General features: G+C 41.7%; 1 protein-coding gene across 5 annotated transcripts in view; it reads right to left on the bottom strand.

Moving 5' to 3' along the window:
- Window positions 1-17450, bottom strand: part of pfkfb2.L (6-phosphofructo-2-kinase/fructose-2,6-biphosphatase 2 L homeolog) — a 55228-nt gene that overhangs the window by 33204 nt on the left and 4574 nt on the right. For 2 of the 5 annotated variants that reach the window (XM_018246565.2, XM_018246564.2), the window contains 6 exons: window positions 8688-8813; window positions 7749-7845; window positions 5449-5515; window positions 5242-5316; window positions 3636-3692; window positions 150-274 (listed from right to left, as the gene is read on the bottom strand). In XM_018246565.2, the coding sequence (XP_018102054.1) occupies window positions 150-274; window positions 3636-3692; window positions 5242-5316; window positions 5449-5515; window positions 7749-7845; window positions 8688-8813 (547 nt within the window). Of the gene's footprint in view, window positions 1-149; window positions 275-3635; window positions 3693-5241; window positions 5317-5448; window positions 5516-7748; window positions 7846-8687; window positions 8814-11179; window positions 16931-17450 lie in introns of those variants that run through there. The other 3 variants (XM_041582049.1, XM_018246566.2, XM_041582048.1) reach the window with 2 other exon arrangements.

Raw genomic sequence — 17450 nt, 5'->3', positions numbered from 1 at the left:
GATCTGAATGGTTAGTGGCAGGTCGGGAGATGGGGAAATCCCATCATTCGAGGATTCGAATGATCGGATCTTTGCATCTATGGCCAGCTCTACAGCCATTATAATGAATCAACATTTATGACTTAATATATGGGATGTTAGCACCATACTTGTCATACGAATCAGGGTCCAGAGGTTCATAGGTAACTTTATAACATTCAATCCGCTTGAGGAAATCATCCATGACATTCTCCCGATTCCTCTCAGGATAATCAGGGCTGGACACTTTCACTTCCTAGAGTAACAAGAAAACATTATAAATTGATATCTGTGTTGGCAGAATTCAAGAATTAAATATTGTAAATTCAGTGTAATAAAGATGCAAACATGCGTAGTCCTTCTAAAAACTATATATGTAGTTGAAAAAACATCAACAATGGACAGTCTACTGGCAAATTTTTACAAAACCAGTCCCCAGAGTACCCCACAGAATAAAGCAAATATGAATTGGGTGGGGAGGCATAATTAACCTAGTAAATAACTATGTTACTGCTTTTGGAGGATTTTTCAATGTGACAAATTTACAGGTATGGGATCGCTAATTCAGGATGCTCCGGACCTGTAATTTGGGTCTCCATTGAGTCTACTGAAAAAACTATTTTTACAGTAATTAAACCAAATAGGATTAGTTTGCCTTCAATACGAATTCATTATATCTTAGTTAGGATAAGGTATCTAAATACTAGGCATTGTTTTATTATTACACTGAAAAAGGAAATCATTTTTAAAAAATTTAATTATTTGATTAAAATGAAGTCTATGGGAGATGGCCTTCCTGCAATGAGGTGCTTTCTGGAAAATGGGTTTGTGGAAAACGGATCTAATAACTGTACTGTATAATTTAAATTATACAAGAGATATGCATAAATTATATTATAATATAAAGATAATAAAATATTTTGTAAATGTCAATACCAAATATGTAAATGTATAAATCACAGAAACCCTCAGCATTACAATACCAAGTTATAAATATGGAATACATATATAAACTGTATTATTTATTAATTAAAAATATTTTGAAATATTTTTATAATGTTTATTAAATATCACTGGCTGAACCCCCGAATTATTTGTGAAAGATTTGGCTGAATACCGAACTGAATCCGAGCCCTAATTTGCATATGCAAATCAGTGAGGAGGAGGGAAAAAAAAAGAGAGCCATGCACGTAGTGCTCAGCTTAATTTTTTTTACTTGTTTTGTGACGTAAACGAACATGATTTTAGGTTCGGTTTGGCCAGGCACAAGGATACAGCCAAATACCGAAACAAATCCTGGTCATTTTTTAGCTGTACTAAATTTGAGGGGTTTCTAAAATGCACAGACTGTTTCAAATATCCCCACAGCATCAATGGGATTTAAAGGGGTGGTTTACCTTTAAGGTAACTTTTAGTATGTTATAGAATGGCAAATTCTAAGCAACTTTTACATTGGTATTTATTTTGCATAGTTTTATAGTTATTTGCCTTTTTCTTTTGACTCTTTGCATCTTTCTAACGGGCGTCGCTGACCCCTTCTAAAAAGCAAATGCTCTGTAAGGCTACACATGAATTTTTATTGCTACATGGTATTCCTCATCTTTCTATTCAGTCCCTCTCCTATTCATATACCAGTCTCTTATTTAAAACAATGCTTGGCTGCAAGGGGAATTTGCACCAGATTGCTTTAAATGTAAATTTAAGAGTTGCTGAATAAAAAGCTAAACAACTCAAAACCTTAAATAATAAAAAATTAAAACCAATTGCAAATTGTCTCAGAATATCTCTCGACATCATACTAAAAGTTATCTCAAAGGTGAACAACCCCTTTAAGATGCTGTTGGGGGATCTGACCCAGCAATATATATGTTTCTAAAAATTATATATGAATGAATAGAAAGTGGGCACATTTTCTGTGGTGAGTTCTAATTTCACACTTTAATAAATCTGCTACAAAAAGTCTGATATTTAAATAAGACAGATTATGATGAGAACCTCTTTAACAATGTTCTAATCATTTGCTGAAAAATATGAAAACTATACAGATGTGCAACCAGTATATGCTGTGTTTAAATACGTTGAGTGAGCTTACAGCTGTACACGGTGGGCCCGGGTGCACACACCCCAGACCGTCAGCAAGGGGAGCAAACACCAGAAAACATCAAAAGAGGCTGGCACAAGCCTGGACCCACAAAGTATTAAAGCTGGAGTCAGATTGTAAAAGGTTAAAAATGCTTACATTTTATTCTCCATGAATAAGAACTAGGGCCTGATGCATTTCATGTCTACCAGGGACACTTAGTCATAGGCTAAACATTGAACATTACATACAGGATATTTAAAAGAAAAAAGCCAATGGGAAACAAGTAGGCAGTACTACCATATGTGTCAATCAAAAGAGAACATTCCAATCCTAGGATTCATTAGACATACCCCCCCCAAGGCCAGAGCAATACATAGGTTAACTTAATTAGGAGATACATTATACAAAATATAAAGTACAAAGTAAATATATCAAAAATAGGGAAAAATGGAAAAAAGGATTGACTATTATACAGAGCAGGAAACATCAAAATTTAGACCTAGAGGCTGCCTTGTACCTAAATAAAAAAGGACAAGGAATCTCGAATACCAGTTGCTAGACATTTTGATGAATGTAACAATAGGAGCTCCTCTTTTTTGACAGTTACAGGTATAGATAGAGTAGTTCCTAACATAAGGGGTGGAAACATTTATTCTGAGTTACAGAGGTAGGGTACAAGGACACGGAAGAATATATGTAAGCATTTTTAACCTTCTACAATCCGACTCTGGCTTTACTACTTCGTGGGTCCAGGCTTGTCTAATCATTTGCCCCTGCTGCACCGAAATTCTAATTTTAGTTATTTGATTAAGAGAAATGTAGTGGTGTACTTACTTTTAAACTTACATTTAAGTTTAATTCAATTAAACTGCATAAACAGTGCATGATATTTGTTAAAGGAACAGTAACACCAAATAATGAAAGTGTTTTAAAGCAATTAAAAATATAAAGTAGTGTTGTCCTGCATTGGTAAAAGTTTTGTGTTTGCTTTAGAAAGACTACTATAGTGTATACAAATAAGCTACTGTGTGGCTAGGGGGGCAGACATTTAAGCCGAAAAAGGAGAAAATGCACAGGTTAATTAGTAGATAACAGATAAGTTCTGTAATAGAATACAATGGTATTCTACACAATGCATCTGTTATCTGCTATGCAACCTGATCCTTGAATGGCTGCCCCCATGGCTGCACAGCACCATGTTTATAAAAGCTATAGTAGAGTTTCTAAAGCAAACACACTAGATGTACTAGTGCAGGGGAACGGTACATTATATTTTAATTACTTTAAAAGCTTTCACTTTTTGGTGTTACTGTTCCTTTAAATATCACCTTTTTAAATCAATATTATTGAAATAAAGCTCAAATATCTCATTTTTTTTAAAAAGTCTAACATTGCTATGGTGTACTTTTCTCATGACTGCATAAAAAAAATTATTGGCATTTACTTGCAAGCAGACCAAGTGTTTCATAAATTTGAGTCAAGTACACTTGTTAGATCTTGTTAAATAAATTTCTATGCTTAGGAGAGTACAAACCATAATATTAGCAGCAATGACTTCAGGATCGTCACATTCCGATTCAACAAAAAATACCTATTGGAAAAAAATATGAAATTGTAAAGACTTTTCAAATAATTCTTATTACATGAACAAATTAGTTTGCTAGAAATACAGTAAAACTGAATATCTGGTGAGATGCTTGCTGCATCCAATGATATCCACAGACAAATAGTTCAATATATATTGTGACAGGGTGTTTGGGAAACACCACTGTCTTAGAGGAAAATGCATTGAAAAGAGTGCATTTAAACTACACTATATGTGTGGTAAAGGAATACCCAGCTCAGGTAGGGGTAATATTCCCTCTCAGCCATGTAATTAAGTGGCAGCTGAGAGAGGAGCTACCTAAGAAAGGTAAAATGGCTGTGTTACCACACCCAAGGGCTCTCCTGATACCTCCTAGAGTGGAGGGAAGAGTGGTGCTGCTGGGAGAGACAGTGACTGGAAAAAGGTGTCTTGCTGCCAGCAAGAGAGTGGCAGAGGCTTGCGAGCCAGAGTCCCAGGAGGGGAAGCCAGCAGGGCTGAGTGAGAAGCCCAAAGGTTTTGAAGTTCCAAAGGGTGAGAGTTTCCCTTGATGGTGAGGGATCAGAGGGGGGAGAACCCTGAATGTTTTGAAGTTGTTGTACCCTAGCATGTTCTACTTTCAAGTTGTTGAACTGTACCCTGAACTGGGGTCTTGTTGGCTTCTGTTGGGAATGCCCAGTACTTAATAAATCTGTGTTTTTTCCAAAGCCTTGGTGTCCCTATCTCTAAGCTCCAAATCCTACGCTACCTGCCTACCAAATGCTAATTCCCCCATAAAAGTGCATGTGCAGTCAAGTGGTATGTCACAATAGATCTAACCTATAGTGAGAGTACACACAGCACAACACTGTACTGCCAAATGCAGGGGATATGCAACAAGCAGCCTTACACCTGCTTTCGATGGTTAGTGTGGTGCCATAAGGTAGAAAGGGCTCAGTTAATGGATTTGTTCTCGTACAATGACATGAATTTAAGGCACAATTTAGGCACAGCATGGGATGCCATAAAAAATTCCCTGTTTACGAGCATAAAAGTGGACTTCAGAACATTGTTGGTCAAAGGCACATTAACTAGCAAGTTACATATATCTGGCCATAAAATCCAAAATGAAAGACATTTACCTTACAGAGTTTAAGGCAGCACTGCTCCAGGGAACAAAGGCAGCAACCTTTATACCACTTCTGCCAATGTCTGGCATTGATAGGCTTGTGTGTAGCTGCTCACAAAAAAAGTGCCCCCCATACTGAATACAAAACAGCCTCATCCTGATATTGCTTCCACATACAGTTTGAAACACAGCGGTGTGTTAAAAGTGGGAACAAGTAATTTTTGACTGAATTTCTGGATACTGATGAAAATGCATCTTGATACTTTTAGAACTAAAATGTAACTACATTATTATCTCCTTTTGCATTCGGAGATAAAATGGGCCTGAACACATGCAGAACAAAAGTAGATGTACAGCGGTGTAATATATACATATAATTTTTACAATCAAAGTGTTCATAGTGCTTCAAAGTGAAAAGAATATAAAAAGTGTAATGCCGAGTACAATTACCTTGAAAGCATTTTCTTTTGCAAAGTTTAGGAGCAGATCTCTTCTTTCTCGTGTTGTATTTGTTGCATCGAACACCTATCGTACCACAATTCAAAACAGTAGTCAAGATTGACAAGAACTTTTTAAGCCCAGTAAACACCATACTACATAATAAATCTACAGCAAACAAACAGACAAAATGCTGCCGCTTTCCTATTTTTTGCTTACTGCAATCTGGCCGCCGTCTTCAGTCAAATAGAGCTTCACATCTTTCAAAGCTATCAGAGCACACTGCCTGGAAGCAAAAATATAACTGATCAAAGGATTGTTGAATATTGATTAAATAGATATATAATTAAACTAATTAGAAGAATTGTAAACACATTAACAAACTAAAATGTTATGCAATATGCATACGTATGGAAACGCCCGTAATCCAGAATAAAACTCAAATTATAATTTCATTTGGATCGAAAAACCTTATTAATTATATATATATATATCAGGTGAGGTGCACGATCAATTGGAATGATACCATTTCGGTCCCACCATCCAACCAAAACGTTTGGTTGGATGGAAGTTTGTAATCAAATCGTAGATGGGCATTCCAGAAAATTAGTAGAAATTTGACTTTTGGCTTGGTCTGATCTGGTCTCTAAATAATTTCTTGGTAGTGCGTTTAGACTATCTCTGTGTATGCCCTGGGCTCGTCTCTTCTCCTTGTTCGAGTACAGTCTGTGTTTTCTAACTCTAAAGGTGCAGGGAAGATCTTCAAAGATGCCCCAGTAGCTCCCCATCATTTTTTCTGTTGATTCACTGCACATGTTAAGTGCTGCTGTCGCTTACTGAGCTTAGGGACCTACTCACGATATTCAGTACACATAGAATATAAATGTCACAATATAAGGCTGATGAACCTTGAAACATCTATTAAAAATCTTTGGCCGTTTCTGAAAAAAATCAAGTTACTCTTCACATAATCTAACAAATGACTCCAGCATAAATCCTGCATACAGGGAGAACGGATTTCTTATTATTAAATCTTTTAGGTGAAGGGAGCACCCCAGAAAGAATGCATTAGATGCAACTGTCAATCAAAGGCTGGTTCCAACTCCTGCATCAAGCGAGGAGAGAAGGATGCTAAGAGTAGGCAAAAGTGAAGAGTAACTTTTTTTTTTATTTATTTCAGAAGCATTACAGAATTTTTAATTGATTACATGTATAAAGTTTCCTATTTTAGTGAGACATTAAATTGTATTAAGTATACTTTTATTAAATTTCCATTATTATGATAGTACCTCTTAAGTCTACCAGTGAGTTTTGCATGGGTGTGCTGTAAGGCTCACTGTGTGAAAATGAGGTGGAAAAAATTGCCTGAACACCGACTGCTTTATACTTGTTATCATCATGAAATCAAGTATGAATGGCTATGATATTATTATGGACTGCACACAACAATGTAAAATTGCTCAGAGAGCTAATAATGCAGCATGAATTTTTTTGTTCAGTCGGACAAAACTCTGAAATTTGTTACTGATGCCAAGTGTTTAGAAGAGCATTCTGAGTAATTTTACAGAGTTTTGTCGGAGGGCAATGTCCTTTAAACAAGGAGAAGAGAAGAATTCCCTTTGCCAATTATAGGATTTTATTTTTACAAAATATAATGGACTTATTTACTTGCTGATTTAGCATGTTTTACAGGCTCAATTGGTCATCCTTTTGGAAACTTCCCTCAGCTTTTTTGTACAGGTATGGGACCTGTTACCCAGAATGGCCGGGACCTGGGGTTTTCTGGATACTTTAAAGGAACAGTTACATCAAAAAAATAAAAAAGTGTTTTAAAGTAAAAAAATATAATAGTGTTGCCTTGCAGTGGTAAATTGCTGTGCCTGCTTCAGAAACACTACTATTCTTTATATAAACTATCAATGGAGGCAGCCATACAAAGGAGAAAAGGCTCAGGTTACACAGCTACTGCAGATAAGCTCTGTAGAACATAATGGTGTTGTCTGTTATCCATTATTTAACCTGTGCCATAGAGCCTTTTTTCAATTTCTGCCATTGCTAAACAGCAGCTTGTTTATATGAACTATAGTAGTATTTATGGAGCAAACAGATCAGTTTTAACAGTGCAGGGCAACAGTACATGATATTTTCATTACTTAAAAAAATTAAATTTTTTGGTGTTACTGTTCGTTTAAGTCTACTAGGAAATCATGTAAACATTAAATAAACCCAATAGGCTGGTTTTGCTTTCAATAAGGATTAATTGTATCTTAGTTGGGAACAAGTACAACGTACTGTTTTATTATTACAGGGAAAAAAAAAGGAAATTTTTTAAAATTTTTAATTATTCGGATAAAATGGAGTCTATGGAAGATGGCCTTGGCGTAATTCACAGCTTTCTGGATTATGGGTTTCCAGATAACAGATCCTTCTGTAATTTTGCTCCATGTTACCTAGGTGTCTGGAGTCAGAAATCAGAGCACCATATAAAATTTGAAGCACAATTTAACTAGTACACATACTTGCGGATTCTCATGGCTTCTGCATTGTCATGTCGGAAAAACTCGTATGACTTGTAAGATCTGACCACTTCTCGACGATATGCTCCAAGATTGAAAACTAAGGAAAACTTGAGTGTCAAACCAGGAGACAGACTACAGACTTTACAAAAGTAAAGCATATATTTGTATTATACAACTTCCTCTGCGCCAAATTATTTAAAATATATAAACTGCAGCACCGGCATATTATAACTTTCTACCGCTTAATCTGGAAAAATAAATGGAGAGGTTAAAAAGTAACTATTTTCTGTAGTGTATGTACTCATAGGGGGTCTTACTACACACAGTATGCAGGCAGTGGGTTGTGTTTGCAGAAACTGAACTGCCAGCCAAAAAATTATGTATGCACTTTTTCAGTTTAGGGTACCTACAGACCACATACTATCTATGCATGCTCGGCATCAAATTGTTCAGTAGATGGAAATAGCAAAATGTGTTTGATTTAACGTGTGCAAAACAAGAAAGTGCTGGTGGGTGAGGCTTATGTGTGTGGCCTATAACTGTGAGAGCTGACAGCCATGGATTTAAGACTGAGCGAAATTAGGGCTGTTAGTGGCTGTAATCTGTTGTTGCAAAGCCTTGTGTCTTTGCAGAATAGTAAAATGTTAGACTAAAAACTAGTGAGTAGAGAAAGCACATAGAGGGGGTGTTAGAGGAAGCAGGTAATGGTGTTCTAATGTGAGGTAGTCAATAGGCACACCCTTTATTAACCCATGTAGGAAACAATAAGTATTTATGTGACAAAGCAATGAACTGGTGGCTGCAGTTGCAAATACATTTAAATTGTGCAAACCCATTCCGCCTACTGATAAACTTTGTATAGTCTGAAAAATATCTATATTTGCCACTCTTATGATTCCGATGACTTTTTATGTTATGTTAAACAATCAAAAAACCAACCTTTTGTAGGAACACCAATCCAATTTAAGTATCGTGTTAACTTTTTAGACATGTAAGTCTTGCCTCTGGCTGGAAGCCCAATCATCACAATTAGCGTTGGGCAGTTTGTCATATATGAAGCCCAGGCTGAAAATTAAAATAAAATACATACACTTATTCTAAGTTCAGCCAACGAAATGCAGATGCACACCTGGTCCCTCTTTCGACGTTCACGGTGCATGGAACATAGGAGGACGGCACCTCCAACAAATGGTACAGAAATAGAATTAATCCAGCACACATATCTGCTCAAGGGTTATTACCCGTGTTTAATGTCAAGCCAAACAGGTTACAACGAAGGGGTACGCCCCCGAAACGTTGTAACCTGTTTGGCTTGACATTAAACACGGGTAATAACCTTGAGCAGATACATGTGCTGGATTAATTCTATTTCTACACTTATTCCAAGTACATAAAACAGGCATAGGAAAATGTACTCTTCATTAAAAACGTGTAAAGCAATGGTTGAAAATGCCAAAACAAAGTACAGGTATGGGACCTGTTATCCAGAACACGGGACCTGGGATTTTACAGATAAGGGGTCTTTCTGTAATTTGGATCTCCATACCTTAAGATCATGTAAACATTAAATTGCTTCCAATCAGGATTAGTTATATCTCAGTTTGGATCAAGTACAAGGTACTATTTTATTATTACAGAGAACAAGGAAATCAATTTTAAAAATTTAAATTACTTGATTATAATCTATGTGAAACAGCCATTCTGTAATTCGGAGCTTTCTTGATAATGGGTTTCCAGATAACAGATCCTATACCTGTATAAACAAACTACATAGAACACCATAATATGCTTATAATGGTCTGGCAGCCTTTTTTTAAACTGTACTACAGGTACAGATCTCCACTGGTGATTTGACCAATAGAAACCAAATAAAAATAATTTTGCCCTGCCCAGTTAAAGGAGAAGGAAAACAGGAAATTGTTTATACTCACCGTAATTTCCTGGTCAGCTTCCATGGAATCAGCTTCCATCAATCTCCCTCCGGGCCAATGGCCAGGACCTCCCCCTAACAAGTTAAAATGAGAGCCACACCCCCACTCCCTCTTCTTAGTCTAAAGCCTGACATCATAGGGTGGGTAATTCCCTGGTGAATGCTGCCATGGAAGATGACCAGGAAAACAGGATTTTTTGATACTCACCGTTAAATCTGTTTCTCTGTAGTCATAAGGGGGACACAGGGAACCATGGGGTTAAGCTCCATCCTCCAGGAGGCAGGACACTGGAATAATTAAATAAGGGGCGTGCCTATCAGGCTTTACCCCATACACTGTACATTCCTCTTCAGTTTGTTCCAAAAGCTGCTATCGTAGTTAACTTAAAAAAAAACTCTCCTAATAGGCAGAAAGTAACCAGTGAAACTGAACAAAAAACTTGACCAAACCGGTCAAAGCTCGTCAAGGGCGGGAAGCCCTGTGTCCCCCTTATGACTACAGAGAAACAGATTTAACGGTGAGTATCAAAAAATCCTGTTTTCTCTGTCGTCTTAGGGGGACACAGGGAACCATGGGGACTTAACAAAGCAGTCCCAAACAGCAGGGTGGGAACGAGCTAACAGTAAAGTACGTGGTTGCAGAGTTAGGAAATCACTGACTGCAACACCTTACGTCCGAGGGCAGCCTCGGCGGAAGAAAATGTATCGACTTTGTAAAATTTAGAGAATGTGTGAGCGGAGGACCAGGTAGCCGTCCTACAGATCTGTTCCAAGGAAGCAGAGTTTCGCCATGCCCAGGAGGCTCCCACCGCTCTGGTGGAGTGAGCCCTGAGTCCTTCAGGCGGTGATCTTCCCTTTGCGGAATATGCTTGTTTTATGGATTCTCTAATACACCTTGATATAGTCGACTTGGAAGCTGCCTGACCCCGACGGGGGCCGGATGGGATGACGAACAGAGCTTGAGACTTTCGGAAAGGTTTTGATCGTTCCACATACCATCTTAGTGCTCTAACAACATCCAGATTATGGATTCTACGTTCCTTATCATTCTTAGGGTCTGGGCATAGAGACGGAAGAACAATTTCTTGGTTTACATGAAACGCCGATACTACCTTGGGTAGAAATTCAGGAATCGTGCGGAGAACGGCCTTATCCTTGTGGAAAATTAGGTAAGGAGGAACACACGACAGGGCGCTAATCTCAGACACTCTTCTAGTCGATGATATTGCTACTAGAAACACCACCTTGTAGGTTATCCATGTATCAGATATTGTATGCATTGGCTCAAATGGAGGATCCAGCATTGCCTCCAGCACTACATTGAGGTCCCAGCTAGCCACCGGTGGCTTGAAAGGCGGCATGATATGAGCCACTCCTTGTAGAAACGTGCGGATCAAGTCTTCATTCGCTAACCGAGATTGAAACAGAATTGACAGGGCCGACACCTGGATTTTAAGAGAACTGAGCTTGAGACCCAGTTGTAGCCCCTGTTGTAGAAAGGATAATATCCTAGGCAATTGTAGTTCCAGAAACGGAAAATGTGATTCTTCGCACCACTTGGAGTAGGACTGCCAAACCCTGTGATATGACTTGGCCGATGAAGCTTTTCGAGCCTTCAGCATAGTGGTTATGACCTTCTCATCTAATCCTTGTCTCTGCCAAACGGACCTCTCAATAGCCATCCCGTCAAAGCGAAGAGACCCGGGTTGTGGTGAGCTATGGGACCCTGCTGAAGCAGGTCTGGCCTGCATTTTAGCCGAAGTGGTTGCGCTACGGACATCTCCTGCAGGTCGCTGAACCAAGTTCTCCGAGGCCAGTATGGGGCCACTGTTATTACTGTTGATAGAGATTGCTTGATCTTCTTCAGAACCCTTGGCAGCATGGGGAGCGGCGGAAAGACATATGCGAGGTTGAACTGCCAGTGCTGCGTCATGGCATCCACCCCCACTGCTAATGGGTCTCTGCAGCGGGCGAAAAACCTTGTTACTTTGCGATTGTCTCTTGATGCCATTGCTGCTATGCTGGGAGTCCCCCATTGATCTACAAGCTCTTGGAATGTCTCTGGAAGTAGTTCCCATTCCCCGGGGTCCAGCTGATTCCGACTGAGAAAGTCCGCTTTTGTGTTGGACACTCCCGGAATATGTATTGCAGACAACTTTACTGAATTGATTTCTGCCCAGAGCAGAATCTGCCTGGCTTCCGTCAGCGCGGCCCGACTTCTTGTTCCTCCCTGACGATTTATGTACACCACTGTTGTCGCGCTGTCGCTTTGAATGCGTATTGGGCATGCTCTGAGGTGATCTTCCCATTGTATTAGGGCCAGCTTCACTGCTCTCAGTTCCAGAATGTTTATTGGTAGTCTGGCTTCCTCCGGAGACCATCGACCTTGTGCTGACTGCTTGTCCCATGTCGCCCCCCATCCCTTGAGGCTGGCATCCGTGGATATCACCACCCATTCCGGAATTGCCCATGATTGACCCCTGGCTAGGTTCTCGGGGCTCAACCACCATTGAAGTGCCGTCCTTGTCTGCTGCGACAGCGACAGGAGTCGAGAAAGAGATCCCCCTTTCCATGTTGCTAGGATACTGGCTTGAAGAGGTCGCAGGTGTATTTGTGCAAATGGAACTGCTTCTATGGCTGAGACCATTGTTCCCAACACTTGCATTGCTTTGTGTATCGTCGTGGTTTGACTGGTGATTAAGTAGCGGACTTGGTCTCTGATTCTGGTCTGCTTGTCTGTGGGTAAGCTCACAGTTTGCTCTATCGTGTCGAACTCCAGGCCTAGAAACATCATTCTGTGACTGGGCTCCGTGTTGGACTTGGACCAGTTGACAGTCCATCCGAAGCTCTGGAGTAATCGCACCGCCTTGTTCAGGTCCTCTTTGGCCCTCATCACTGAATTGGCTTTTAGAAGGAGATCGTCCAGATAAGGTGTCACTGAAATCCCCTGTAGCCTTAAGGTGGCCGCTGTTGCTGCCATCAACTTTGTAAAGACTCTGGGGGCGGACGACAGACCGAACGGAAGTGCCACAAATTGGAAGTGCTTGTTCTTGAAGGCAAAACGTAAATAACGATGATGGGGCGGCCATATCGGGACATGAAGGTATGCATCCTTTATATCCAGGGACATCAACAGTTGCCCCTGTTCCATCCCCGAATGACTGATCTCAATGTTTCCATCTTGAACTTTACCGATCGGATGAACTTGTTGAGACCCTTGAGATCGAGCACTGGTCTGACCGATCCATCCCTCTTTGGCACTGTAAAAAGGTTTGAGTAGAAACCTGAGAATCTCTCCGTAGGTGGTACTGGACTGATTACTCCGGACCGATCCAGTCTTTCTATACATTCTAGGAAAGCTAGTGCCTTCTGCGGACTGTGAGGAACCCTGGACATGAAAAATCTTTTGGGGGGCATGGTTTTGAAATCTAGGTGATATCCTTCTGTCACAATTTCTTTTACCCATACATCCGAAGAATGATGTATCCATTCCTCCCGGAATCGAAGTAACTTGCCCCCTATTTTTTCCAACGATTCCGGAGGGAGTGCCCCGTCAGGCTGAGGCGGGTTTCTCTCCTGTGGGTTTGATGTGTGGCCTGTTGGTCTTCCATGTGGACCGACTTTTGTCTCCCGTCTTTGACCGAAATTGAGATCGCTGTGGGGAGTTGTTTCGTCTATTAAATCTGCCACTTTGGCCACGAAAAATTTTTCCCCTTCTATTTGAGGTGGTTGCTCTACTTCTGGCCTGCGGTAGGAAGGTACTCTTACCCCCCGTCGCTTGGGATATAATTTTCTCTAACTCCTCCCCGAACAGTCTTTGCCCCTTAAAGGGAAGTGAAGTCAGCGACTTCTTGGAGCTGACATCCGCCGACCAATTCTTGAGCCATAAAGTTCTGCGTGCCGCAACGGACAAGGCCGACGTCCGGGCCGTGACTTGTGAAGTGTCCAGAGTGGCATCACAAAGATAGCTAGATGCCTCAGCAATAGCCTGTGCCGATTCTAACAGCTCCTGTCGCGAGGTACCACTCTGAATGTCTTTAACTAGAGCTTCTGACCATGCCTGAACAGCCCTGGACACCCATGCGGACGCCAGACATGGACGCAGCGTCGAACCTGCAGATGAGTAAATTGCACGTAAAAACCCCTCCAGCCGTCTGTCTGAGGAATCTTTAAAAGCTGCTGCATCTGTGACTGGCAGTGTGGTGGACTTTGAAAGTCTAGACACAGGAGCATCAACTACTGGTGGGTTAGACCAAACATTCACTAGTTCTTTAGGAAATGGATATAGTTTATTAAACTTTTTATTCGTCTGAAATTTGTGTTCAGGTGAGTCCCACTCGTTCTGAATCAAACTTTGGAGTTGGTCATTCTCCGGAAAACAAACAGAAGACTTGTGTTGTCTCTTGAATAAGTTTGACGCTTCTGCAGTGTGTTTAGGCTTCTGAGAAATATTAAGCACCTCAAGAACCTCTTTGATTATGCCGTCTATGTCATGTAGACTGTCACGATCCTTTCCTTCATCCTGAATCTCTTCCTCATCAGCAGAGACAGACCCAGGAGACTCAATTTCCCCCTCTGACTGAGATGAAAGCAGCTCAGGAGATGAGTCGTCAGACGCATTAGGATTCCTAACATCCACACTAGCATCCTCCATTCGTCTACGTTTGCCACTAGTCCTGTGGTTTAGCCTCACTAGTGTTTTTCCTAGATTCTCCGCAATAGCAGGTAAACCTTGTAGCGCTGCCAATGACTGTGAGAGCTGTACAGCCCATAGGGGCGCAGGAGGCTCTGCTGCCGCTCCTAATTCTTCCTGGGACATAACTGTTACCCCAGTTGCCCCTTGTTGCAGGACCTGCACAGCGGCTCCCCCTGTCCCCCTGGAATTTTTTGTTGGCATACAGAACAAGCTAGGTAAGTCACCTGTGCTGTTAAGGACCCCTTCCGTCCAGCCCTCGTGAACAGTCCCACTGACTTACCTTCTGCCATAAGGAAAGGTAGAGTGTATTGGGTACTGCCTGATAACACCTATGAGACCTTAAGCTGAGTCGCTTCTGTCTCTCTCTCTCAGCTGCTCTGTGCTGCTGCTGCTATGCTTTTTCGCGACTCAAAATGGCCGCTGGAACGCATATGCGTTCCATTGCGCATGCGCACATGCGCTCCGGTTCGCGCCAGACCAAGATGGCCGCCGAACAGACTGGAGATGGAACGCAATGCGTTCCACCTCCTGCGCAACACGGAGATGGCTGCCAGCAGCGTCGCAGCCTGCACTGGCATCCCCCTTCCAGCAGCCTACCTCAATGCGCCTGCTACAGCGCACATCCTAGGAGCTGCCCCATTTTGCAGGGAACAAAAACGGACCAGGTAGGAGCCAATGCAGGCCCAATGATAGCCAGGCAGGGAGAGCTACAGGAGGGAGGACTAGGGTAAAGAGAGGGGGGGGGAGAGGGGTAGTTCCTAAGAACTCTTAGGCAGACAGACCTGCTACAGTGCAGACATTGTGCCACTTACCCCCCCACACCGGCCAGACCCTCTGCTCTGAGACATTCAGGCAGGCAACGTCTAGGTGGTCTTAGCTAATGCTATTGTTGACCCCGGTGTGTAGCTCCTCGTAGGGGGCTGCCTCTATGAAAACAGGTAACCCTGCTTTTCAGGCCTCACCCCGGGTATCAGCTCAAGACTGAACGTAGAGACATGCGACGGTCCACCCTCCCGGGAGCAGGACACTTAAAAAACTGAAGAGGAATGTACAGTGTATGGGGTAAAGCCTGATAGGCACGCCCCTTATTTAATTATTCAAGTGTCCTGCCTCCTGGAGGATGGAGCTTAACCCCATGGTTCCCTGTGTCCCCCTAAGACAACAGAGAAACAGAAATTACGGTGAGTATAAACAATTTCCTGTTTTCCTAGTCACCCCTGGCCACCATTCACCAATGGGATTTCTAAAGCTACGAAAAAGGGAGGGACACCGTAAGATTGCAGAACGGAAATATGCCTTATTCAGCAATGTACAATGGACTGCAAGACCTTCCTTCCAAATCTAGCTTCTTGGGAGGTAAGGACATCTAGTCTATAATGTTTAATGAACGTGTTGACTTGACAACTACCTTGCTGTTCTACAGCTTTGGCTTCCATCCGCCAGGAACTCGCCAATGTCCTGGTGGATTGGGTTTTTAATCCCTGGGGAACCTTCATGCCTGCTATATTGTAAGTTTTTGCAATTTAAGAAACAATCCAGGAGCTTAAATGTCTTCTTTGAAGGAGCTTGACCCTTTCTGAACCCACAGGGTATTACAAATAAATGATCCAAAAAGCATATTCGCTTCAAAGGGGAGTTGACATAAATTTGTCTTTGACGGTGCATCCGCTGCCCAAGGCTTCAGCCACAACGCTCTCCTTGCTGCCACTGAAAGTGCCATGGATCTGGCCATGAAGTGCACCAAGTCAACTGAAGCTTCTGACAGTCAATCGCCGATTTCCAGTCTGACAGCATCTCCAACAATTTAGGTCTTTTAACGTTGGATGAAATTGCTTCCTCAATATTTGAGAGCCATACCTTTACTGCTCTAGAAACAGAAGTGAGAGCTACCGTTGGTCTGCATGCTGCTCCTGCTGCCGCAAAAGATTTCTTTAGATTAAATTCCATTTTTTTCTCCATAGGCTCCCTAAAAACTGCTGCATCATCAACCAGCAATGTTGTCTTTTTTGCAAGCCTAACTACGGCTGCATCAACCTTGGGAGGAGCATCCCAAAACTTTGCATCCTCCTCGAAGGGATACTGTTTTCTTCCACTCTTGAGATTATTTATTTTATTGAGGCATGCACCGGGAAACATATTGACTTATTTTTTAAGGAGGAAAAGTTTATCTGCTGAAGAAAGCTTTGAAAGCTCTGTAGGAAATGTCAAGATTTGACGGACTGCCTTAATTAACGGCTCCACTACAGTTAAATCAAAATTGGACTCATCTTCCGAGTCGATTTCTCCTTCTTCAGATCCCAATGGAGAGTGAAAATCCAACAAAGACAGTTCCCCTTCGGAAACCTCTGAAAGTGAATCAATCTGCCTTGAGTATGCATGCCTTTTCCTGGAACTAGCCACTTCCTGGAATCCCTGCACTGCTGCCTGTTTATTACAGCTGCCAAAGAATCCGCAAAAACTTGATTTTCCTGAGAGCATGAAGGTGCTAGATCTTCCTGAGCTTGTGAAGGAGTCATCTTCTCAGGTGTTTTATCCTCTCTCTCTACGGCAGGAAGGCTGTATAATCATAATTAAAACAGCATTAACATCGTATTATTTTTAAATCTCTCTCCCTCTTGTCCACATACAGCACAACATCTACCTTTTCCCCTTGGAGTGAGGTGCTTTGCCCGGCATACCAGAATCCATGTTTGTTATATCTACTGGAACTGTATCTCACAGTGACCGGATCACAGCAAAAAAAATGGCCCCAAACAGGAAGTTATTACCTCCTTCCATTACACAAGCATTTATAAAACTACCCTTTTCTAGGGAGTCATGTAGTTAATATATTCCTGTTCCGGGCCTCCCACACCATGCTATTAAAGTTTTGGTGCAAAAAGAACACACTTCCGTGTTCCCTTACCATGCTGCAATAATACACGCCTTGCCCTCAGACAAAATGGCGTCCACATTACTTCCGGCTTCATTCCCCCGAGCGTAGTGACACTCTTACTGCCAGCCTTTCTTTCAGGATCACTGAGCGGAGCTTCCTCCCGTGACTACCGGTATGCAGTCATTATCTCCGCCCCAGCTG

This window comes from Xenopus laevis, chromosome 2L (assembly GCF_017654675.1).
Source record: "Xenopus laevis strain J_2021 chromosome 2L, Xenopus_laevis_v10.1, whole genome shotgun sequence".
Taxonomy (NCBI): Eukaryota; Metazoa; Chordata; class Amphibia; order Anura; family Pipidae; genus Xenopus; species Xenopus laevis.
Note: the sequence above shows the minus strand (reverse complement) of the source record. Positions and strands in the feature narration are given on the sequence as shown.